The sequence below is a fragment of the Hyperolius riggenbachi genome, chromosome 8, assembly GCF_040937935.1.
Source record: "Hyperolius riggenbachi isolate aHypRig1 chromosome 8, aHypRig1.pri, whole genome shotgun sequence".
Classification (NCBI taxonomy): domain Eukaryota; kingdom Metazoa; phylum Chordata; class Amphibia; order Anura; family Hyperoliidae; genus Hyperolius; species Hyperolius riggenbachi.
In genome coordinates this window covers 159,151,499-159,178,644 of record NC_090653.1, presented here as the reverse complement: position 1 = coordinate 159,178,644, position 27,146 = coordinate 159,151,499, and the positions used below count along the sequence as shown (strand labels likewise).

At 41.6% G+C, this 27,146-nt stretch overlaps 1 protein-coding gene across 4 annotated transcripts in view; it reads right to left on the bottom strand.

The window, feature by feature from the left end:
* Positions 1-27,146, bottom strand: part of NLGN3 (neuroligin 3) — a 285,082-nt gene that overhangs the window by 36,888 nt on the left and 221,048 nt on the right. For 3 of the 4 annotated variants that reach the window (XM_068247607.1, XM_068247606.1, XM_068247609.1), the window contains 2 exons: positions 3,428-3,487; positions 2,152-2,301 (listed from right to left, as the gene is read on the bottom strand). In XM_068247607.1, coding sequence (XP_068103708.1) covers positions 2,152-2,301; positions 3,428-3,487 — 210 coding nt within the window. The remainder of the gene's footprint in view (positions 1-2,151; positions 2,302-3,427; positions 3,488-27,146) is intronic. The other variant, XM_068247610.1, reaches the window with a different exon arrangement.

Genomic DNA, 27,146 nt, shown 5'->3' with positions numbered 1-27,146 from the left:
CAGTGCAGAAAATCACCTGCACCAGCTATCTGGCCATACTACAGTATAGTCCTGGGGGATGCAGCTGTAGCACATATTCCTCTACATCAAGTTAGACTGTCTTTATAGGCAGCCGTAGAATGCGGATGATCACTCTGTTGCTGCTCTGTACCCAGCCCACACATAGAAGATGCCAAGCAGAACTATTAGGGCCCGCAGAAGGATCAGGTCCCTGCTGCTGATATTCAGACACAGGCCTCCACATCTCCACCCCTTATGACGTGCCTGTAACTCAGCAACTTAACTTAGCTTATTATCATTATTTAGAATTTAAATGCGGACATCCTCCACAGCACTTAACAGATAATTATTTATTGTATTTATAAAGTGCCAACATATTACACAGCGCTGGACAATAAATTGGATGACAGACATAACAAGGTTATACAACATAGAACAAAGTAATACAAGATACATGATCATGTGATTTTGGGCTGGTTAGGTAGGCCCAGTAATAAAAGTACAGGGCTGTCATAAGAAAGGAGCACACGACCATGTAGAATACACTAGGGAAGGGAGGAGACCCTGGCAAAAGCTTACAATCTAAAGGGGGGAGGGGGGGTGGAAACACTAGGTAGGGCTGTGGAATAAATATTCAGTAGAGAGTTACTGTGTGGTAGGGGGTGGGTAAGTGGGTGAGTATATAGTCTTGCTCCTAACTGTCCCTATGCGTCCTAAGGGACACATAATAATATAATTGCTAGCATAGTGATATGATCATCATAGTCTAAAGCCAGTTGAGGGTTAAGCCAGTTGACTGATCCGTATGTTTTGGGTTGTGGAAGGAAACCAGAGTGCCCTAAATAAACCCACACAGACACGGGGAGAACATACTAACTCCATGCAAATAATGTCTTGGCTGGAATTCAAACCGTGGATGCAAGCATTGCATGTCAAGATTGCTGTCCACTATGCCTCCATGCTGGCAGGTATGACTTTTAGCTTGCAGTTAATATTCACTAACAAGTTGCCCAAACATTACCAAAAGCTATAAGAAAGTATTACAATGCAAAAGTTGGTGTGATATTAAAATAAAAATACAGTAATGTATCTATGTAAAGAGGATTCTTGAATATTTTACAAGATTTTTCATCACTCATTTGTGTGGCTTGCTCAGTTCAAAACAGTGGTAGGAACATTGCCTGGTATTTATGGTAAAAACACCTTCAGCAATTTGGTTAGATAATCATGTCAGACTCATTTAAAGTCTATATTTAAACAGCTGAAAACAAATGATAGTTAACGATAATGTGATATCCAGAACAGATTAATCATTGGAACAACATAGTACACGCAATACAAATGTTACTGTGTAGAAGCTCAATCATGATGGCGGAATCCTGCTTGCTCAGCCGGCACTGATGTATGTATGTATGTGGGAATGGGCGCATTGCTCAATTATCTAACAATTATATACACTGATTTCTATTCACGATTATCAGTAGAACATGTTGAACTACTCTTCTTGGTCATGACTGGTCATTCATCTGCAGTGAATGTCATCGATTTTGTGTGTGTGTTAATTATCTTAAAAGTTGCTGTTTGTCGGCCATTTCCAACGACTTTTATCTAGCATGTGTACAAAGCTTTAGACTATAGGCCAGATCCAATTCACTTTTTTTCCTAAGTTTTCTCCGAGGAGATCATTTGTCATCTTCTACTGAAAATAAACCTTTGCATTCTGAAATTGAAAAAATACCAAATAGTAGGTGAAAAAACTCAAAATTATTCTGAGAATTTTTCTTGCTTGCTGATAGCTTCAAAGACATTTTATTTATAATGCAAAAATATCCCCTAGGACAAAACTTAGCAGAAAAAGTGAATTGGATTGGGCGCTACGTGTTGACTATATTCACTCATTCCGGCATCACTCATTTAAACAAACAGAAGGCGCTGAGGTGTCGAATTAAAAAAAAATCAAATAGACTCAATTTTGATGGGACTCTCAGGTCAAAAAATAAAATAATAACTGCATTATTAAATACTGAATATCCATGCAATTACTATAGAAACAACAATTGTGAACATAAGTGAACAGCAAAGGATAAGAACTGGAAAGAGCAACATTTGTTACAAATGACAAATAAGATATTAAAACAATACGTCACTAACCTAGAACTCCCACACGATAGTTCAAGGTGATAACTATGACATTTCCATAGCTGGCGAGTACACTTCCGTCAATCATATTTCCACTGCCTTCCATGTATGAGCCTCCATGGATATACACCATGACTGGTTTTGCTCCTGTGTCTCGGATATCTGTAGGATGGAGAAATAAAAACAACACACTTTTACTAACTGATGAAGAGATCAGAGGAACTAGGTTTCAACCAATGTCCTCAATCACACAGAATTCTAAAGTAAACAGTGCACATCCTCTAGGAACAAGTGGTACACAGTTTTAATTCAAAAACTGAGCTAACTAGTAGATATCATCACCATCCCCCTAACACAAATAGCAACTTTAACATCAGACAATGCAGAAGCTAGCCCAGCATGCAGCTCATGCCATGAAGTATGCATGCTCTCTCTTAGGACAGTGGTTTCCATAAATATAATAACTGAAGGCACAGTCCTGTGAAAGAGCACTACAAGAACAAACACACAATATTGATTTTCCAATAACAAACACAATGGGGGTAGCTGACCACTAAAGATAAGAGTGTCCATAGATTCAAGGGAGAGAAAGAAAAACAGATGAACTATTAAAGCTCTAGCATACAGAAATATATGTAGAAGGTGAATAACTGAGAATTCAGCAAAAAGAGTCATAAAAACGTACAAGCGGAAAAAGGAGGTAAAATAAAGCAATGGCATGTAAGATGGAAGAAACCATTAAGCAATGACTGTGTTCCTCAGGGAAATAGGTCTCAGAAAACATAATAGGGACAAAAACATATCGATTACAGAGTGGATATAGGGGTGACAAATGATACAGCCAAAATGGCAACTGAATAGGAACTGCTCATATGACCATCTAACTCTGAGCCATTTATACACAATGACCACAGGGATAGCATTTATCCACATACATTAATTAAAACATTACCCTATACAGCCCAACTCTTTTTTTTCTGTACCGTACTTTCCAACCAACATTACACTACAGTTCTGCACAGCTACCCAGGAGGACTCTGAATAATACATATGCTAGGAGGAAAAGGTGCAAACCTGACCAACAGCAACCAAGGGACAAAATGGTAAAAGGATGAAAAAAAAAAAGAGTTCTGGAAAAAGACGCAAGGGTTAGTGATGAGATATGCACAATGAAAACAGGAATAACCCTCTAACATTTCTAATGTATGGTATAGGAAAAAAAAGGAAATAGGTGGTAGGATATTATGATGATAACGGGTTCCATGCATCAGCCTCAGCCAGCAAATACCTCCTTCCTCGTCTTCGTCATTATCCGATACCTCTTCCCCCTGTTTCTTAGCATTGGGTCCTGAGCAGAGCAGGAAACCGAGTCGAGTAAACAGAAAAAAGAGAATTCAAGAGATAACAGATCTCGAGTGTACAGGAAATGAGCTCTTACCCTGGGGTTGGAGGGTAGGTCTCAAGATGAGGGGAAATTACATAAATCAGTCAAAGCTTTATACTGCTACTTCATCCAGGGTTTGTAAGCTATAACAACTATAATGTGAGGTATGGAATTAAGAGCCTGAACACATTTACTAATATTTTGACTTTAATATGTTTAGAAAGCTCTTTTGTGCACTTAATTATATGTGTCTGGGGAAAAGTATACTGATCTTTTATAATACCACAGTACCACCAGTATAATATACCCTGCATTAGCTTAGGTGTGCTAAATTGGCATCCAAACAATCATTTTTTTTCTCTTCTCATATCTACACTGTCTTTTTATCTTCTCATCTTGTCCTTTTAATTCAAACCACATTTAATACTTTCTAATCCCTATTCCGTCTTCTGCCTCCACCTCCAAGATCCTACATTTCAGCTGATTACTTTTATGCATTTTTTTACAGTACAGTTATAGTCAAAGTCAGCATCTCTAAACAACCTAGTTTATTCATGCAGTAACCAACCTCACCTTCTCTTTCACTACTTTCCTGCATTAACAAAGGTTGTACACTCTTATCTTATCTCCAAGCCCCACCTGGTTATCTGCCTCTCTTGATCCAAATCTCTCCTCCTACCTTGCACCTTAAAGGGGCCCACACACCTAACGATTTTCCCGCAGATATACGGCCGATTCGATCACAGTGATCGAATCGGCTGCGAAATCGCCGCGCACACCGCCGACAGAACGATCGATTTTCGTCCGAAATCGATCGTTCCCGTCGATTCCCGCCGATCCGTCCGTGCGGAAGATTTTTCTCGATCGCCGACGGGTCGGGAGTGCGTCGATAGCGGCGTTCAAATGCCCAACGACCGACGCAATACAGCGGGTATACATTACCTGTTCCGGCCGGTGCGAGTCCCCTCGTCTCTGCTGTCTTCTCTGCTCTGGTCTCCAGCATGCTTCACTTCTTTCTGCCTGGCAGGAAGTTTAAACAGTAGAGGGCACTCTACTATTTAAACTTCCTGCTGGGCAGGAAGAAGTGAAGCATGCTGGAGACCAGACCAGACCAGAGCAGAGAAGAAGACAGCAGAGACCTGGGGAGCCGTGCTGGCCGGAACAGGTAATGTATGCAGGTTGGGGGGGGGGGTTGGGGCGGCAGCTCCACAGATTGTAATCGGTTTCAGGCTGAAATCGATTCACAATCTGTTTGCAGTGAGGTGGCCATACGATCCCTCTCTGATCAGATTCGATCAGAGAGGGATCTATTTGTTGGTCGAATCTGTTGGCAAATCGACCAGTGTATGGCCACCTTAACCTCCCCAGCGTTCAATTTCCCCAGGATTTCTGTGCAAACAGTGATAACATTTATTTTTAAAACTTTTTTTTTCCTGTAACTTGCCAAAATGTGTCAAGCAAGGGTCTAGTATACAGTGCAGGAGAGTATTGATGTGTATGCATGTTTATACTGTTCACAGCATGTTTTTTTGAACGGACATTTCTGTCCATACCGCTAGGGAGGTTAAAGTGAACCTGAACTCTTGCATAGGACAGAGGGAAAACACAGAGACACCTTGTGTGTATTTAGAGAGTTTAGCCTGTTTAATTCCGCCTCATTTGTGTCTAATCACAAATTGTAATTTGATCTCTCCCCTGCTCATTTGAAAGTACAAGATATTAACAATATGTCTGCTTCCATGAATCAGTAAGTAGAAACATTGCAGATTAATTTTAGGATTTGTATCAGATGTAACAAAGAATGTTTTTTGTTTAAAAGTTATTATGCTGTTGAGTATCTTTTAGAGCAGAGAGGACATTCTGAGTTCAGGTCCACTTTAACTGCTTTATTTCATCTACAGCTTACTATTAGAGATGGCAATGCTTAGGAGAGCTCACGGAGAAGCATGTGATCAGTTTGATCAGCTGATTATTTGTAAGGCTCTGATTTGCTGTTCATGATCATGTGTCAAAACAGGAATTCATCATAGCAAATCAGAACCTTACAAATCTATCACCTGATCACATGCTTCTGCATGAGCTCTCCTAAGCATTGCCATCTCTACTTACTATAGACATTGCCTTTTTTGGCTTATATCAGCCATACGCAAGGCACCCACTTTCAATCCTTCAGCTCCTAAACTAAAGTGCTGGTGAATACCCTCATGGTATCCCAACTTGAGTACTCCAATACCCTAAGCCTACAAATTAATGAAGCTAGAGATGAGCGTAATGACGTAATTACGATTTCGCGAAATTTCGCGTAATTAGTGTAATTACGATTATGGCCGTAAGTACATAATCGTAATGAAGAAGGATTTCGCGAAATTTCGCGTAAGCGTAATTTTCGCATTACAGTGGGTGTTACGAAATTAATGCGTAAGGCAATGCTCCCAAGCGGAAAAGTTGACGCATGGATCAATGTTAGGTAGCCGCCGACTTTAAGGGTTGATAGCAAAGCCCCCTTAAATGCTAAGAGCCTCAAATTTGGAGAATATATTAAGGAGATCAGGAGGAATAAGAGGAAATTTTTTTTTTTCAAAAAGACATTATAGTTTTTGAGAATATCGATGTTAAAGTTTCAAAGTAAAAATGTATACATTTTAAAACCCGCCGACTTTAACGGTTAATAGCAAAGCCTGCTTAAAGTTTAGGAACACCAAATTCCTAGGGTATATTAAGGGGATCAGTGGGTATAAGAGGAAATTTTTTTTTTCAAAAAGACTTTATAATTTTTGAGAAAATCGATTTTTAAGTTTCAAGGGCAAAAATGTCTTTTAAATGCGGAAAATGTCAGTTTTTTTTGCACAGGTAACAATAGTGTATTATTTTCATAGATTCCCCCAAGTGGGAAGAGTTTTACTTACTTCGTTCTGAGTGTGGGAAATATTAAAAAAAAACGACGTGGGGTCCCCCCTCCCAGACCTCTTTAACCCCTTGTCCCCCATGCAGGCTGGGATAGCCAGAATGCGGAGCACCGGCCGCGTGGGGCTCCGCACCCTGACTATACCAGCCCGCATGGTCCATGGATTGGGGGGTCTCGGAAGGGGAGGGGCAGCCAAGCTTTCCCCTCCCCCTCCGAGCCCTTGTCCAATCCAAGGACAAGGGGCTCTTCTCCACCTCCGATGGGCGGTGGAGGTGGAGGCCGCGATTTCCTGGGGGGGGGGGGGGTTCATGGTGGAATCTGGGAGTCCCCTTTAAAAAGGGGCCCCCCAGATGCCCACCCCCCTCTCCCAGGAGAACTGAGTATAGAGGTACTTGTACCCCTTACCCATTTCCTTTAAGAGTTAAAAGTAAATAAACACACAAACACTTAGAAAAAGTATTTTAATTGAACAAAAAACATAACCACGAAAAAAGTCCTTTAATATTCTTAATTAACCAATAATACTTACCTGTCCCTTTAAATAAATGATCCCACGCAATATCCTCGGAAATGTTCTATCAGTTACAATGTAACAAAGTTATTACAATGTAACAACTTTGTTACATTGTAACTACGCCGCACCCGACGTCACTCTCCGCTCAGCCGCCGCAGCAATACGCTAAGTCCCCGCCGGCTCCCGCTGTCCACCCCGTCCACATCTGTCACCCACATGTCACCCACATGTGGGTGACATGTGAGTGACATGTGGGAGAGGCGGGGAGGGCAGCGGAGCCGGCGGGGACTTAGCCTCCTGCACGGACCCGACAGAGCTCTGAGCTATATAGCTCAGAGCTCTCTAAGCATCTTTGTAATTGGGCTCCAAGGAGCCCCATTGGTCCTTAGCACACCAATGGGGTTCCTTCAAATCAGAAGGAACCCCATTGGTCTGCTAAGGACCAATGGGGCTCCTTAGAGCCCAAATACAAAGATGCTTAGAGAGCTCTGAGCTATATAGCTCAGAGCTCTGTCGGGTCCGTGCGGCGGCTGAGCGACGAGTGACGTCGGGTGCGGCGTAGTTACAATGTAACAAAGTTGTTACATTGTAATAACTTTGTTACATTGTAACTGATAGAACATTTCTGAGGCTATTGCGAGGGATCATTTATTTAAAGGGACAGGTAAGTATTAATGGTTAATTAAGAATATTAAAGGACTTTTTTCGTGGTTGTTTTTTGTTCAATTAAAATACTTTTTCTAAGTGTTTGTGTGTTTATTTACTTTTAACTCTTAAAGGAAATGGGTAAGGGGTACAAGTACCTCTATACTCATTTCTCCTGGGAGGGGGGGTGGGCATCTGGGGGACCCCTTTTTAAAGGGGACTCCCAGATTCCACCATGAACCCCCCCCCCAGGAAATCGCGGCCTCCACCTCCACCGCCCATCGGAGGTGGAGAAGAGCCCCTTGTCCTTGGATTGGACAAGGGCTCGGAGGGGGAGGGGAAAGCTTGGCAGCCCCTCCCCTTCCGAGACCCCCAATCCATGGACCATGCGGGCTGGTATAGCCAGGGTGCGGAGCCCCACACGGCCGGTGCTCCGCATTCTGGCTATCCCAGCCTGCATGGGGGACAAGGGGTTAAAGAGGTCTAGGAGGGGGGACCCCACGTCGTTTTTTATTTAATATTTCCCACACTCAGTACGAAGTAAGTAAAACTCTTCCCACTTGGGGGAATCTATGAAAATAATACACTATTGTTACCTGTGCAAAAAAAACTGACATTTTCCGCATTTAAAAGACATTTTTGCCCTTGAAACTTAAAAATCGATTTTCTCAAAAACTATAAGGTCTTTTTGAAAATATTTTTTTCCTCTTATTCCCACTGATCCCCTTAATATACCCTAGGAATTTGGTGTTCCTAAACTTTAAGCAGGCTTTGCTATTAACCGTTAAAGTCGGCGGGTTTTTAAATGTATACATTTTTACTTTGAAACTTTAACATCGATTTTCTCAAAAACTATAATGTCTTTTTGAAAAAAAAATTTTCCTCTTATTCCTCCTGATCTCCTTAATATATTCTCCAAATTTGAGGCTCTTAGCATTTAAGGGGGCTTTGCTATTAACCCTTAAAGTCGGCTCCTTTTTTATATTATACGGAGCGTTACGGTTTAACGCGAAATTACGGTAGCGTTTAATGCGAAATTACGGCATGAACGAAACGCGAAATTACGCGTTGAAAATTACGCTTACGGTATTTTCAATTACGATTTTAATGGCAATTACGCTACCGTAATTTCGCATCGTAATCGCAAATTTCGCATGCGTAATTATAGTAATGCGAAATTACGAAAATTTCGGCTCAACTCTAAATGAAGCGACCATTTAAGCTGATGCTGAGCTCTGAAGTTATAACCCTCTACGGGCCATATACAGTTCGCTTTTTCTCCTGACTTTTCTCCTAGGAAATAATTTTTCATCTTCAATTTAGATACACTTTTTAACTTTTTAGCACTTTGCAATGGAAAAAGTACCAAAAAGTAGTTGCCGTACTGTCAAAATTATTTTGAGTATTCATTTGCTTGCTGGGGGGTGTAAAAGGCATTTTATTTACAAGTTGTGAAAATATCTCCTAGGAGAAAACTCAGGTGAAAAAGTGAATTGCATATGGCTCCACGTCTTCTCTTGCTCCTTAAAGGCAGGGAAACCAAAGTGAGAGTGATATGGAGGATGCCACATTTTTTTTACTTACAATAAATATTTACTTTCCAATACCAGTTGTCTGGCACTCCTGCTGATATCTTTGCTTGCAGTAGTGGCTGAATCCCACACCAGACACAAGCATGCAGCTAATCCAGTCTGACTTATGCTGGGTACACACTATGAGATTTTCTGGTCGATTTACTGTCAGATCGATTATTTCCAACATGTTCGATTTGCTTTCCGATCGTTTTCCGAGCATTTTCCAATCGATTTCCTATTAAAGTGCACGGAAATCGATCGGGAAATGCTCGGTAATCGATCGAAAAGCAAATCGGACATGTTGGAAATAATCGATCTGACAGTAAATCGACCACAAAATCTCATAGTGTGTATCCAGCATTAAAGAGAACCAGAGACGAAGCACCCTCATGTATTTTATTACATTTATCAGTGGGAACATGACAGTAAACACCTACCCTGCTTTTAGTTTCACTGTTATCTGCTTAATTAGTCTATTAGCAACTGTTATAAGAATCCACTGTCTATTCAGTCTAGGTTTGACCTGGAATCATTATAGCTGAGTCACTCTTCTGTGGAGTCTTTTCAAGCCCAATCCTTCCCCCTCCTGGCTTAGATTTCCTGCTTTGCATACTGAGAGCTGTGATGACATAGGAGGGGCTGCTCCTGCTGAGAGAGAAGCTCTGTGGCTGCAATATGATCCTTGTTTGCTCTGTGTGCACTAGATACTGATGATGACTGCAGTTTCATTCTTATGAGAGACACTTCCTACAGGCAGCTGTACATCATACCAAAATGAAAGCACATAGATGAAAGGCTGCATTTAGCCTAGATAGCAGCATAGTCTCATATAGCCTAGACAGCACATCCAGAACAACTCATAACCCGGAAGGAGAAGGGATATGAGCCGGCAGCCATAATTGATTTTTCCTGGAGCAATAATAGATAAAAAACACTAAAAAGGTACACCAGAGTAGCAAAATTATCCGGTAGAGCATTTATTCTTTACAAGCTATCAACTGATATGTTTATTTTGTGTGAAACATTCATCTCTGGTTCCCTTTAAGTCCGAGCACCTGATCTGAAACCTCTGCTCATTTTATCCACTCTAGTTCCCTTTTCACACTCCTCCATACTTTCTGTATCTTCCCCTTATAATAGACCCTATTGAATTAACTTTTCTCTTGAGTTTTCTCAATAGCAATAAAATAATTTTGAAGCCCCCAGCAAACATGGAAATACTCAGAAAAGTTTGAAAGTACCTTTCTACCTACTTTCCAGTACTTCTTCTATTGTTATGTTTTGAAAAGTATGAATGTTGGTAAGATGAAAAATTATCTCCTGTGAGAAAACTCAGGAGAAAAGTTAATTGCATAAGGGCCAATGCTTATTGCTGGCGATTTGTAAAAACTAAGTGTCGCAACTGTCTTATAATTCAAGTCCATTTATCTCTCAGCCAGGCCGAAGAAAACTCTTAGGCCAGCAAGTTCTTCCCCCCCATGCAAATCTCAATTTCACAAACACGGGCAAGAACTTTTCAGCTGCACGGAGAAGGGCTTCTTTTGGCATCTGGGAGCCTCATTTACTAAGGAGCCTCCAAATGTCAATCATTTTGACTCCCTACCTATTTAGTGTGAAAAAAAGAAAGAAAGCATTATGCCGAGCACCCTTAGAAACCCGGCAAACAATCGCCACCCTGCCGCTGGCTGCAAGGAGCACACAGCATTTTTTGTCGGCTCCCCAGTGCTATAGTATTCAGGGAGCCCTGGCAAAGCATTTTTGACCCTCTTGCCCTGGATCCCCATTGCTTTAGCTCTTCAGCCAATGAGAATCCTCCCTGAGGAGGATATTCATTGGTCAGTTTATTGGATCAAAGATACTCCATCTCAGGAAAAAGAGCAGGCCAGAACCGGAGTTTGTGAGGCTTGAGTGTTAACCAAGGTGCCGCGGGTGCTTAGCAGAAAAGTGGCTCCGTGGTAGCTGGAAGCTATGGGGCCGGGTGTGTCTGGCAACAGAGCAATGAGTTTTGGTGGCAGTAACCATCCCTAGCCCCTACTCAGCTCCAGGCACCCTGGAGCTCACCTGACGTTGGTCCCCTATATGCCAGGCTCCCAGGCACTGTCAATCCCCACTTCAGCAGAACCACTGGATCTGTCAAGAAGGCCACTCTCCTCCGCTAACTGGTAACAGAGAATGCTGAAGCCCCAGCAAAGCATCTTCATAGCTTCCATGTGGGCTCCACATTGGTCCAATAGGTGGACCAGTGAGAATCCTCCAAAGGATTCTTAGGAGGATTCTCATCGTTCCACCTAGTAGACCAATGGGAAGCCACAGCAAGATTTAACAAAGCAGAGTGACAGTGCCTGGGTCGGAATTGTGGGGTAAAGTGCCAGTGTCAGGATGTAGTGGCAAGTGTGAGTGACAGGGAGCTTTATGTCTTTTGTGGTAGACGTCAGGTGACAGCATCGGGTCAGTGGCGGGGAACTTTGCGGATGGCAGGTGACAGCTACAGGTGCGCGCGCATCTTCAGGGGAGCAGCAGTGCTGTGGTGCTAAAGGCCGGTTTCATTGCATAAACCCTCACTCCCCATTGCCTGCTACGTACAGTAAGTCCATTGCTCAGGCTAATAGCTATTATTTGCCTGAGTTTAATCTCAGACATTGCTCAGGTGAAGCTGGCAATTGACTTTGCCAATAAATACTGACTAATACTGCAAACGTTTTATTACCTTAAATTGCACATAGCCCATGTAACTTGAGCTAGGATAATTTAGTTCAGTTACTAACCTTCCACCGATCACTCACCAGAATCAATAATACAGAATACCTATCACATTGTTTACAGCTTACTGACTTCCCTAACCTCTCTTTCTCCTACCCTTATCTCCTCAGATTGTAAACCCATATGGGCAGGATACTCCTGAACTGTTTCCTGGTAATGCTGTAAATATACTACCACTGTAATGCTGTAAATATAATACCATGCTATCCCAAAACACATTTTAAATTATATGCTGTTCCTCTTTCTATTATCCACATTTGTGTTGCATAGATAGAAGGTCAGTCTTACATGTTTTCAGGGTTGTATTAACCCTCCCCCTTTTTTTGAAATGTCAAATCTTGAAATACACAACCGACTAATTGACAGATTTGGGTTTCACATCATTATTCTTAATAAAATTGTATAAGTACACCAAATAATAAGTTTACATCCAGCTGGTTTAGGATTATGAAATTCTAGTCTAAGAAGTTCTGGATAAAGTTCTCTACTGAGAATATTGCGTGAGAATAGCTTTGATCTTATACAAAAGTTTAAGTATTACATCTAATATACTATAGCCTAAGGTTACACGTTTTTACAAACATACATGTTCACATGTTTACATATTAGCATACCTGAATATGACTATGGGTGTGCACCACTAATTCCTGTGTTAAAACTATTGCCATGAACTTGCAGTAGTGCCTAAAAATTTACAATTTTAATGGAGAAGTCATGAGATGATTATTAATTAATTGACATGATTTGTATCCATAAATTATTGATTATTTGTGATCTCTTCTTTTTTAATGCACAACCCAATTATATGCACAACCCACTTATGCCTCAGACTTGTCTGGGTTCCTACTCAGAACTAAGATTTGAAATGATCTGAATTTCCCTTAGTGTAAAAGTAAATTGTGGGTATCTATGTATCCTCAACTGTACAGGGCGATGGAAGATGAGGGCACTGTAAGAATTGATCATTAAAAGTTAACTACAAAATCCTTGATTTGAGTCAAAATTTTTGCACTTATAGAAAATGGTAACATGCTAAACCAGCGCACAATGCAGTAAACCATGATATTCAATCAAGCTAATCTTGTTTATCCATGTCTGAAGGTGTCCATTAATGGTAAAATTTCCTGCAGGATCGGAAACCAAAAATATAATAGAATTCAATTCAATTAGCAGGATGACTCTGGAGAAGGTATAGACGGAATGATCTATATATTGATCGTTCACAGTCGATTGTTCTGTTGATGGACACCTTAAGAAAACCGAAATGTTGCAGTTGCAGGTCACTCCCCATTTCTTGTTAATATCTCTATAAGTCCAAACACATTACATATGTAATTTGCGTAATATATTTTGCAAATTGAAATAAGTTAAAATCTTAGGGCCCGTTTCCACTTGTGCGGTGCGGAATCGCCGCTGACGAAATCGCATGTGGGTGCGATTCCGCATGCGTATTTTACAGCGATTTCGCATGCGATTTCGCATAGGTTAGTATTGATGCGATTTTAACCATGTCACTGCCTGTGTGATTTAACATTACTTTCTACGCGAAATCGCATGCGAAATCGCGGTAAAATACGCATGCCAAAACCGCATGCGATTTCCCTATTAAATACATTAGCGGCGATTCGCATAGCGCTGTGCGGTATGCGAATTCTATCTGCACAGAAAAACACTCAGAAATCCTGACAAGTGGAATCCACTTGTATTGTCTATGCGAATCTGCATGCAGGAAACTCATGCAGATTCGCTCTAGTGGAAACTGGCCCTAAGTGGTTTTTGTAGGCTACATATTTTTTTTCTGCTTCTCATAATAAACCTTTTCAGAACTGTGTGTTTGTGTCACGATTATTCAAAATGCAGTGAAATGCAGTAAAAATCTGTAATGTTCCCCTTAAACATCCAAGCATGTCACAGGACAATGACTAATGTCAGTATTTATATAAATTTGTGAAGGAGTAGGTAAGTAGAAATGTAAATTACATACACAAAATCATATGAAAATGTACGTACACCCCATGCAAAGTGTTCTTTCTTTAAAGATACTGTGATGAGCTAAACACACACACACACACACACACACACACACACACACACACACACACACACACACACACACACACACACACACACACACACACACACACACACACACACACACACACACACACACTCATACTTTGTTCAACAAAGTACTCTTTATGCGAAAAAAGTATTTGTCAACCAGTCTTTGACATCAACTGGAATAACTTTTTCTCACTTCGTGCAAGTACTGTTTTAAACAACACTACAGAATCTTAATGTAGATTTAGATCCAGGCTTTGACTTGGTCAGTTCAGAACCCTCTATTTCTTTTTTTTCAGGCACTACTTACTAGTGGTGGATTTACTGGCATGTTCAGAGTAATTTATGTTGTAAAGTACACTTTGAGTTGAGCTTCAATCCTTTGATGGTTGGTCTTGCTTTATATTCTCAAGCATCCTCTGATAAACGTACAAATTTATTGAAACTGTGAGCTGCCCTTATCGTGATGCTACAAAGCAACTGAAAAAAACTTGCCATTTCCACCATCGTGCTTTGCAGTAAGCATCAGATTCTGCAGCTGAGATTCTGTCTTTGGTTTTCGCAACAGATCTTTTGGTACTTTGCCTATATAACTATTTGTTTTGTCTTTGCTAGTTGGTCCAGAGGAAGTCAATGTTTTTTCTTGAGGTATCAATAAGTAAAACTTCTTACTTATAGTAGATTTATGCACTGTGACAACAGTAGCGACAAAAGTTACCTGTTGGTCATGTTAAGAATTAATAGGGTTCTTATAGACTTCTGCTCTCAGGCTAAGCTTGCTGGAACTGGAATTGCTGGGGGTGACTGATGTCCAACAGTTCGTCAATATTTTAAATCCCTTTTCAGATTCACAGACCTCTATAACCTTCTTTATAAAGGCCTCAGAGAGCCCTTTTGTTCAAAACAAAGTGGTATGACACACTTAAAGAGAAACTCCAACCAAGAATTGAACTTTATCCCAATCAGTAGCTGATACCCCCTTTTACATGAGAAATAGAATGATTTTCACAAACAGACCATCAGGGGGCGCTGTGTGACTAATTTTGTGCTGAAACCCCTCCTACAAGAGGCTCTGAATACCGCGGTACTCCTGGCAAACTGCCACAATGTAACAATGTTCACAGACAGGAAATAGCTGTTTACAGCTGTCTAACAGCTAGAAACAGCTAAATAACCTGCCCACAGTAACAATGTCACCATGTAATACATGTCAGAATGTGAATCAGGGAGAGGAAAGATTTTACAATGAGCAAACACTGACTAAATCATTTATACATAATTATTGTAAAAATGAAGCACTTTTTCTATTACATTATTTTCACTGGAGTTCCTCTTTAAGCAACAATGAAGAAATCAAACTGAACATCTGTGGTTTAAAGACAAGTCCAAAATGTGTTCAATAGAGGTATCTTCCAAATTATATTAATTACTGTAAATAATCTTTGAATACTGTTCTCCACCATCTTTAAATGCTTACTTTTTTTGAAGACTGATGAGCTACTTCTCATGGACAATCTTTAATGTTTGACAAGAATCCGTTTATCCTTGCAGGGGAAATGCAAATTATATGTGACATATTCACCTTCCAGGTTCCCAGCGGCATGTCCCCATTCAAGTATTTAGGCTCCAGCCTTCCCTATATTTGCCAGCAATATACAGTGGTTTGCAAAAGTATTTGGCCCCCTTGAAGTTTTCCACATTTGTCAAATTACTGCCACAAACATGAATCAATTTTATTGGAATTCCACGTGAAAGACCAATACAAAGTGGAGTACACATAAGAAGTGGAACTAAAATCATACATACATGATTCCAAACATTTTTTTACAAATAAATAACTGCAAAGTAGGGTGTGCAAAATTATTCAGCCCCCTTTGGTCTGAGTGCAGTCAGTTGCCCATAGACATTGCCTGATGAGTGCTAATGACTAAATAGAGTGCACCTGTGTGTAATCTAATGTCAGTAGAAATACAGCTGCTCTGTGACGGCCTCAGAGGTTGTCTAAGAGAATATTGGGAGCAACAACACCATGAAGTCCAAAGAACACACCAGACAGGTCAGGGATAAAGTTAAAATTTAAAGCAGGCTTAGGCTACAAAAAGATTTCCAAAGCCTTAAACATCCGACGGAGCACTGTTCAAGCCATCATTCAGAAATGGAAGGAGTATGGCACAACTGTAAACCTACCAGGACAAGGCTGTCCACCTAAACTCACAGACCAAACAAGGAGAGCGCTGATCAGAAATGCAGTCAAGAGGCCCATGGTGACTCTGGACGAGCTGCAGAGATCTACAGCTCAGGTGGGGGAATCTGTCCATAGGCCAACTATTGGTCATGCACTGCACAAAGTTGGCCTTTATGAAAGAGTGGCAAGAAGCCATTGTTAACAGAAAAGCATAAGAAGTCCCATTTGCAGTTTGCCACAAGCCATGTGGGGGACACAGCAAACATGTGGAAGAAGGTGCTCTGGTCAGATGAGACCAAAATGTAACATTTTGGCAAAAATGCAAAACGCTACGTACATCTGTACATCACTCTGAACACACCATCCCCACTGTCAAATATGATGGTGGCAGCATCGTGCTGTGGGGGTGCTTCTCTTCAGCAGGGACAGGGAAGCTGGTCAGAGTTGAGGGAAAGATGTATGAAGCCAAATACAGGGCAATCTTTGAAGAAAACCTCTTGGAGTCTGCAAAAGACTTGTGACTGGGGCGGAGGTTCACCTTCCAGCAGGACAACGACCCTAAACATAAAGCCAGGGCAACAATGGAATGGTTTAAAACAAAACATATCCATGTGTTAGAATGGCCCAGTCAAAGTCCAGATCTAAATCAAATCAAGAATCTGTGGCAAGATCTGAAAACTGCTGTTCACAAACGCTGTCCATCTAATCTGAGCTGGAGCTGTTTTGCAAAGAAGAATGGGCAAGGATTTCAGTCTCTAGATGTGAAAAGCTGGTAGAGACATACCCTAAGAGACTGGCAGCTGTAATTGCAGCAAAAGGTGGTTCTACAAAGTATTGACCAGGGGGCCGAATAATTACGCACACCCCACTTTGCACTTATTTTTTTTTTTTTTTAATGTTTGGAATCATGTATGATTTTCAGTCCACTTCTCACGTGTACACCACTTTGTATTGGTCTTTCACGTGGAATTCCAATAACACTGATTCATGTTTATGGCAGTAATACGACAAAATGTGGAAAACTTGAAGGGGGCCGAATACTTTTGCAAGCCACTGTACATACTTGTGCACACATGTGTAAAGTTATCATGCCAAATCAGGGGTACTGAAACCTCCCACTCACAGATTTGTACAGCTCTGTTTAGTTACCTGCTGTGTGACCCGTTTGTGGTGACCTGATTAATCTCTACTCTTTTGTTCCTGTGTGATCTCAAATACCTCTATATCTGCCTGCCCTTGGTTTATAACCTTAACTACGCCTGATATCTTCCTACCCAAACCTGAGCTTGACACATCGACTAAGCCTGATATTCTGACTCCCAGACTTTTGGGATTTTTTGTAAATCAGAAGGGCCTCACTTATTGACTGAGCCCAAGTCGCCAAGGTTGGAATAGCTGAATTATTCCAAAGTGTTAATCTCTTTCCTGGCATAAAAACACAGCAATTGAATCAGAATTTAGGTATGCAAATTACACTTTTTCTTTAGGTGGACTGTTGCAACCCTTACTGAAAACTAATTACAAGTTTCAAAACTGTTGTATGGCAGGAGAACACTTCTAAAGGCAAGGAATAAATTAAAAAGGTTAATAATTCAAGATGAGAGCTTTCAAACACTAAAAAAAAGCAACTCTCAACCGAGATAATTAGAACCTAGCGGACCTAAACTCGGAACTTCCTCTCTGCTCTAAAAGATAAGCAACAGCATAATACCATTTAAAGAAAAACATTTATTTGTTAGAACTCCTACAATAACCCTGCAGTTTTCTCTTATTGGACATTCCTGGGAGCACAGAAAAGGTTAAAGTACTCCTGACCCCGACCTTCACTCCGATATTTTTAATATCATTTTGTTACTGGTGCTGTGCGTCTAGCACACAGCACCACTCTCACCTCCAGCACCCCCACTCTGAGGTCAAATATGGGCAGGGAGGAAGTGGCAGCAGTTACTCCCCTCTGCGTGTCCATAACTCCGCCCTCTCCACTCGCCGCTATAATCCCGTATTTGTTTCACTGCACACAGCGCGCAGGGTAGCTGTGCTGTGTGTGAGCTTGTGTTAGTTGAGGTCGGAAGGATATCCAACCTCAATTATCACAAGGCCGCACGCAGCGCAGCTCTGTGGCATGCTGTGTGCAGCAGATCATAAGGGGAACTGTAGCGGCGAGTGGAGGGGGCTGAATTATGGACGGGCAGAGGGGAGAAGGAACTGCCAATTCCTTCCCGCCCATATTTGACGACCGCTCAGTCGAAGATTACAGGCAGAACAGGGGCTACGGTGGGCACAGGAGGGGGGAGAATGGTGCTGTGTGCTAGTCGCACAGTTTCAGTAACAAAAAACATATTAAAAATATTGTGGCCAAGGTCGGGATCAGGAGTACTTTAGCCTTCAGTGTTTACATATTAGCACAGAACAAAGGCACACCAGGGCACAGCTCAGACACAGCTGACAGCCCTGATTTGCACTTGCTGATTACTTACTGATAAGGGGTAATTAGACAGGCTGCTCACTCTAAAGGTGGCCATACACTCGTTAGATTAGCAGCAGATAGATCATCAGATAGATTTTCTGATCTATCTGATGTGTTTAGGAACATTTTTTACTAGGAACAGATTTCCAATAGATTTCAGTATGAAATCTATTGAAAATCAATCTGATGGCATTTTTTTTGCCATCAGATTTCCATTAGGTCCAATGCAAAATGATAAGCCATCTCAAGAGATAAGCCTACATTTTCCAACATGTCAGATCGATTGAAATCGTCCGCAAATCGATCGATTGGTCAATCGATTTGCGATCGATCGGCCGAAAATTGTCTGAGTGTATGGGCCCCTTAAAGGTTCGTACACACGTCGGATTTTTACAAGCTACCAGTCATCAGACCCGCCCACGGGGCGGTCGTTCTAACGACAGTTTGCCGGTGTGTACAGTCTGCCGTCGGGGTAATAAGGCTAGTTTTGACTGATCCGCTTGGCGGATTGATCAAAAACAGCCTAATCAGCCTGACGACAGACTGTACACATCCACAAACTGTAATCAGAATGACCGCCCCACGGGCAGGTCTGACGACTGGTAGCTTGTAAAAGTCTGATGTGTGTATGTAGTTTAAACACACACACAGTGCATTTCTCAGCATTTATATGTTTTTACCTTGTCCGCTGTGCAAGAGTTTAGGTCTGCTTAAAATACTTTTTTTAGCTTTTAAACACAAAATAAAACTGGGATTCTAGGGAAGGACTACATAAACGGTTTCCCTCATCAGTTCCTTTTCAGTTCAGGTTTTCTTTAAAGGCATGTGCAGTATAATATAAAAAATTCTCAAGAGACTGTTAATCCCATTTAAAGTTACACTGTTCTTTCAAGTTAAACCTAAAGTTTACACTGCTCTTCATAAGTGTTAGCGAGTGGGCTCACATCCTACTTTTCTCAACTACCGCAATGAGAAATTGTAAAGCTGCAATAGCTGAGACAGGAAGCTGCGTACAGACATCGCAGTCTATGGAGAAAAGCTAGTTAGCTCACAGCCCAGCATGCATCTGCATGTCTCAGGCTCATTTCTCTTGCACTGCCCTATAAAATCGTTCTCTGTCTGCCTAGGCTATGTATTCCCTATTCACTCCTGTCATCATGCTCATTCTAAACATAGCATTTCAGTTTTAAATTGTACATCCAGCCTATCAAAACCTTTTCAAATCCTCCGATTAGATTGCATAAACTATGAATCAGAAATGTGTACTTTGAAGATCAATATATAATAATGTCACTTATCCAGGAGGAACAGTGGGTGGATAGCAATCACGAGCATTATACAAACAAACCCTGGAACAACACACATATCATTTATACAACAAAAGCACTGTTAAAAGTTTAAATCTAAAAGAACCAAATTAACAATTCCAGTATGCCCAATAATGGGGTTTATTTGTGAAATATGCATGCAGGGTAATGAGCACGTCTTGGTTGATATTACAACTGTGCAACATATAGTAGGTAAAAAAATAAAATCTCCATTCTTTTTAAATTTGTTTTAAAAATAAGTCACCTCAGTGCAATTACATTAAGTACTGGATAAAATCAAGGTTTCCGAGTAAGAACATGCCACCCACACTTTACAGCGGTTACTGAATTGTTCAAAAGTAGGAGTGACGTCGAACTTGTACGGTCAATATTTTTAACATGGAACAAAATATATAAAAAAAAAAACAATTCACAGTGATGCAAAAGGCAGAAGTAGTATCTATTTTGGCTTCTGGCATCAAAATGGTACATGACATCCTCCAACAAAAACTACTCATCACTTAGTGTAGGACTTACAGTATATTTAAAATGGAAAAGATTTATCTAACCTACATGGAGTTAAAAAGCACCCATAATGACTCATGGCTGAACATTAAAAATAATTCAGGATACCCATTTTATGTTAATTATCCTGTTTTATTTTCATTAGTAAAGTTAGTTATAACTATATTGATAGTAATTGGTATGTAAGCCCGTCCTCCCTGCGATGTTTAACCTAGGCTATGGTTAAAATTAAAAATGTAAATCAGGGTGAGGTAAGATGTTACAATCGACAAACATTGATTAAATAATTTATAAATATATATTGTAATATACAAGCAATTTTATTCATTAAGTGGTGTTTAGTAGAGTTCCTCTTAAAGGGCCTAAGTCCCCTTAACTAAGGTTAATCAATACACAAATTGGCCCTAGACTATGATACATGCACTACATGATACATACATAGACATATGACTAAGGTAGGGATTGGCTTCTGAGCCCCTCTGAGGGACATGACAATATACTCTGTGCAGCGCTGCAGAAGATGTTGTCGCAATATAAATAATACAAATAATAATGTATTTTGACAGCTTAGGCACCAGGTTGCAACCAGACAGGTTTTAGACTGCAATGTCTTTCTTTTCACCAGTTCATATTTCCTCATCCAATTTTCGTTTACTGTTGTCCACTGCAAAAGTATCTGAACATAATTTTTTTTCTAGACAGAAAATAGCATTGCTATAGTATACTGTAGTGCATGCAATACCACTCCAGCATAGTGTGAAAGCAGCCTCAAAGACATTTTTGTTTATACAGCTTAATGCCTGTACACACTGCTGTGCTTGCACTGTGTTTTTAAAATCGCATGCTATTTTTAAATCACAAAGCATTCATGAAAATAGAAAAAACGCATCGCACCAGTGTGTACAGGTCTTCACGATTTTCATGATTTTTTTAAAAAGACCTTGTGATTAAAAAACCCATGTGCAGCAAGAAGCACAGCAGTGTGTACAGGCCCTTAATGGGTCTCTGAGGAAGCAGCCAAGAGCCATGACATACTTCAGTTAATTAAAATCGTTAAAAAGGGCGAAGTGGGTGGACTCACCTCCCTTCTGGAAGAAATGGCCGGACAACGGGCAAGTTACTTGCAGTTTAAAATAACATTTAATAATAACTCCAAAAGTGCAACGCGTTTCACGGGTAACAGTCCCGCTTCTTCAGGCAAACGATTTTTGGAGGGTACTGGGGGAGGGAAAAAAGGAAACAAGAGAATTGCCAGAGGAACGCAAATACCAAGCACCAAAAAGGTGCACCACAGATCTACAACAAAATGATGTGCAATGCGACATATAACAGCAAAATATGCATAAACAATAAATAATGTGCAGATCACATATATAAAGTGGCAAGTTGCATATATAAAGTGGCAGTGCGTACAACCAAGGAATAAACAACATATAGCAGCCAATTCTGCATATAGCAGTAAATTATGTATTAAAATTTAAATAAAAACAATGTGCAAATCACATATATAAAGTGACAATGCATACAGCCAAGGTATAAATGAAGTTAGACCTTTCCTATTAAAGGTGACACAATGGTTGGGCTTAACCACTTGAGGACCTAGGGCTTTCTACCCCTTAAGGACCGGCCACTTTTTTTCCATTCAGACCACTGCAGCTTTCACGGTTTATTGCTCGCTCATACAACCTACCACCTAAATGAATTTTGGCTCCTTTTCTTGTCACTAATAAAGCTTTCTTTTGGTGCTATTTGATTGCTCCTGCGATTTTTACTTTTTATTATATTCAGCAAAAAAGACATGAATTTTGGCAAAAAAATGATTTTTTTAACTTTCTGTGCTGACAGTTTTCAAATAAAGTAAAATTTCTGTATACATGCAGCGCGAAAAATGTGGACAAACATGTTTTTGATAAAAAAAAACCCATTCAGTGTATATTTATTGGTTTGGGTAAAAGTTATAGCGTTTACAAACTATGGTGCAAAAAGTGAATTTTCCCATTTTCAAGCATCTCTGACTTTTCTGACCCCCTGTCATGTTTCATGAGGGGCTAGAATTCCAGGATAGTATAAATACCCCCCAAATGACCCCATTTTGGAAAGAAGACATCCCAAAGTATTCACTGAGAGGCATAGTGAGTTCATAGAAGATATTATTTTTTGTCACAAGTAAGCGGAAAATGACACTTTGTGAGAAAAAAAAAAAAAAAAGTTTCCATTTCTTCTAACTTGCGACAAAAAAAATGAAATCTGCCACGGACTCACCATGCCCCTCTCTGAATACCTTGAAGGGTCTACTTTCCAAAATGGGATCATTTGTGGGGTGTGTTTACTGTCCTGACATTTTGGGGGGTGCTAAATTGTAAGCACCCCTGTAAAGCCTAAAGGTGCTCATTGGACTTTGGACCCCTTAGCGCAGTTAGGCTGCAAAAAAGTGCCACACATGTGGTATTGCCGTACTCAGGAGAAGTAGTATAATGTGTTTTGGGGTGTATTTTTACACATACCCATGCTGGGTGGGAGAAATATCTCTGTAAATGACAATTTGTTAATTTTTTTTACACACAATTGTCCATTTACAGAGATATTTCTCCCACTCAGCATGGGTATGTGTAAAAATACACCACAAAACACATTATACTACTTCTCCTGAGTACGGCGATACCACATGTGTGGCACTTTTTTGCACCCTAACTGCGCTAAAGGGCCCAAAGTCCAATGAGTACCTTTAGGATTTCACAGGTCATTTTGAGAAATTTCGTTTCAAGACTACTCCTCACGGTTTAGGGCCCCTAAAATGCCAGGGCAGTATAGGAACCCCACAAATGACCCCATTTTAGAAAGAAGACACCCCAAGGTATTCCGTTAGGAGTATGGCGAGTTCATAGAAGATTTTATTTTTTGTCACAAGTTAGCGGAAAATGACACTTTGTGAAAAAACACAATTAAAATCAATTTCCGCTAACTTTTGACAAAAAATAAAATCTTCTATGAACTCACCATACTCCTAACGGAATACCTTGGGGTGTCTTCTTTCTAAAATGGGGCCATTTGTGGGGTTCCTATACTGCCCTGGCATTTTAGGGGCCCTAAACCGTGAGGAGTAGTCTTGAAACGAAATTTCTCAAAATGACCTGTGAAATCCTAAAGGTACTCATTGGACTTTGGGCCCTTTAGCGCAGTTAGGGTGCAAAAAAGTGCCACACATGTGGTATCGCCATACTCGGGAGAAGTAGTACAATGTGTTTTGGGGTGTATTTTTACACATACCCATGCTGGGTGGGAGAAATACCTCTGTAAATGGACAATTGTGTGTAAAAAAAATCAAAAGATTGTCATTTACAGAGGTATTTCTCCCACCCAGCATGGGTATGTGTAAAAATACACCCCAAAACACATTGTACTACTTCTCCCGAGTACGGCGATACCACATGTGTGGCACTTTTTTGCACCCTAACTGCACTAAGGGGCCCAAAGTCCAATGAGTACCTTTAGGATTTCACAGGTCATTTTTGTTTCAAGACTACTCCTCACGGTTTAGGGCCCCTAAAATGCCAGGGCAGTATAGGAACCCCACTAATGACCCCATTTTAGAAAGTAGACACCCCAAGGTATTCCGTTAGGAGTATGGTGAGTTCATAGAAGTTTTTATTTTTTTGTCACAAGTTAGCGGAAATTGATTTTAATAGTTTTTTTTCACAAAGTGTCATTTTCCGCTAACTTGTGACAAAAAATAAAATCTTCTATGAACTCACCATACTCCGTACGGAATACCTTTGGGTGTCTTCTTTCTAGAATGGGGTCATTTGTGGGGTTCCTATACTGCCCTGGCATTTTAGGGGCCCTAAACCGTGAGGAGTAGTCTTGAAACCAAATGTCGCAAAATGACCTGTGAAATCCTAAAGGTACTCATTGGACTTTGGGCCCCTTAGCGTACTTAGGGTGTAAAAAAGTGCCACACATGTGGTACCGCTGTACTCAGGAGAAGTAGTATAATGCGTTTTGGGGTGTATTTTTACACATACCCATGCTAAGTGGGAGAAATATCTCTGTAAATGACAATTGTTTGATTTTTTTACACACAATTGTCCATTTACATAGAAATTTCTCCCACCCAGCATGGGTATGTGTAAAAATACACCCCAAAACAAATTATACTACTTTTCCTGAGTACGGCGGTACCACATGTGTGACACTTTTTTGCAGCCTAGGTGCGCTAAGGGGCCCAACGTCCTATTCACAGGTCATTTTGAAGCATTTGTTTTCTAGACTACTCCTCGCGGTTTAGGGCCCCTAAAATGCCAGGGCAGTATAGGAACCCCACAAGTGACCCCATTTTAGAAAGAAGACACCCCAAGGTATTCCGTTAGGTGTATGGCGAGTTCATAGAAGATTTTATTTTTTGTCACAAGTTAGTGAAAAATGACACTTTGTGAAAAAAAAACAATAAAAATTAATTTCCGCTAACTTTTGACAAAAAATAAAATCTTCTATGAACTCGTCATACACCTAACATAATACCTTGGGGTGTCTTTTTTTTCTAAAATGGGGTCACTTGTGGGGTTCCTATACCGCCCTGGCATTTTACAGGCCCAAAACCGTGAGTAGTCTGGAAACCAAATGTCTCAAAATGACTGTTCAGGGGTATAAGCATCTGCAAATTTTGATGACAGGTGGTCTATGAGGGGGCGAATTTTGTGGAACCGGTCATAAGCAGGGTGGCCTTTTAGATGACAGGTTGTATTGGGCCTGATCTGATGGATAGGAGTGCTAGGGGGGTGACAGGAGGTGATTGATGGGTGTCTCAGGGGGTGGTTAGAGGGGAAAATAGATGCAATCCATGCACTGGGGAGGTGATCGGAAGGGGGTCTGAGGGTTTGGCCGAGTGATCAGGAGCCCACACGGGGCAAATTGGGGCCTGATCTGATGGGTAGGTGTGCTAGGGGGTAACAGGAGGTGATTGATGGGTGTCTCAAGGTGTGATTAGAGGGAGGAATAGATGCAAGCAATGCACTGGCGAGGTGATCAGGGCTGGGGTCTGAGGGCATTCTGAGGGTGTGGGCGGGTGATTGAGTGCCCTAGGGGCAGATAGGGGTCTAATCTGATAGGTAGCAGTGACAGGGGGTGATTGATGGGTAATTAGTGGGTGTTTAGGGTAGAGAATAGATGGAAACACTGCGCTTGGGTGGTGATCTGATGTCGGATCTGCGGGCGATCTATTGGTGTGGGTGGGTGATCAGTTTGCCCGCAAGGGGCAGGTTAGGGGCTGATTGATGGGTGGCAGTGACAGCGGGTGATTGATGGGTGGCAGTGACAGGGGGTGATTGATGGGTGGCAGTGACAGGGGGTGATTGATGGGTGATTGATAGGTGATTGACAGGTAATCAGTGGGTTATTACAGGGGAGAACAGATGTAAATATTGCACTGGCGAATTGATAAGGGGGGGTCTGAGGGCAATCTGAGCGTGTAGGCGGGCGATTGGGTGCCCGCAAGGGGCAGATTAGGGTCTGATCTGATAGGTAACAGTGACAGGTGGTGATAGGGAGTGATTGATGGGTGATTGATGGGTAATTAGTGGGTGTTTAGAGGAGAGAATAGATGGAAACACTGCGCTTGGGTGGTGATCTGATGTCGGATCTGCGGGCGATCTATTGGTGCGGGTGGGTGATCAGATTGCCCGCAAGGGGCAGGTTAGGGGCTGATTGATGGGTGGCTGTGACAGGGGGTGACAGGGGGTGATTGATGGGTGATAGGTGATTGGCAGGTGATTGACAGGTGATCAGTGGGTTATTACAGGGAAGGACAGATGTAATTAATGCACTGGCGAATTGATAAGGGGGGGGGGGGGGGTCTGAGGGCAATCTGAGCGTGTGGGCGGGTGATTGGGTGCCCGCAAGGGGCAGATTAGGGTCTGATCTGATAGGTAACAGTGACAGGTGGTGATAGGGGGTGATTGATGGGTGATTGATGGGTAATTAGTGGGTGTTTAGAGAAGATAACAGATGTAAACGATACATTTGGGAGGTAATCTGACGGCGGGTTTGCGGGCGATCTAATGGTGTGGGTGGGTGATCAGATTGCCCGCAAGGGGCAGGTTAGGGGCTGATTGATGGGTGGCAGTGACAGGGGGTGACAGGGGGTGATTGATGGGTGATAGGTGATTGGCAGGTGATTGACAGGTGATCAGTGGGTTATTACAGGGAAGAACAGATGTAATTAATGCACTGGTGAATTGATAAGGGGGGGTCAGAGGGCAATCTGAGCGTGTGGGCGGGTGATTGGGTGCCCGCAAGGGGCAGATTAGGGTCTGATCTGATAGGTAAAAGTGACAGGTGGTGATAGGGGGTGATTGATGGGTGATTGATGGGTAATTAGTGGGTGTTTAGAGGAGAGAATAGATGTAAACAATGGATTTGGGAGGTGATCTGATGTCGGATCTGTGGGCGATCTATTGGTGTGGGGGGGTGATCAGATTGCCCGCAAGGGGCAGGTTAGGGGCTGATTGATGGGTGGCAGTGACAGGGGGTGATTGACGGGTGATTGACAGGTGATTGACAGGTGATCAGGGGGATAGATGCATACAGTAAACAGGGGGGGGTGGTCTGGGGGGGGGGGGTCTGGGGAGAATCTGAGGGGTGGGGGGTGATCAGGAGGGGGCAGGGAGCAGGGGGGTGGATAAAAA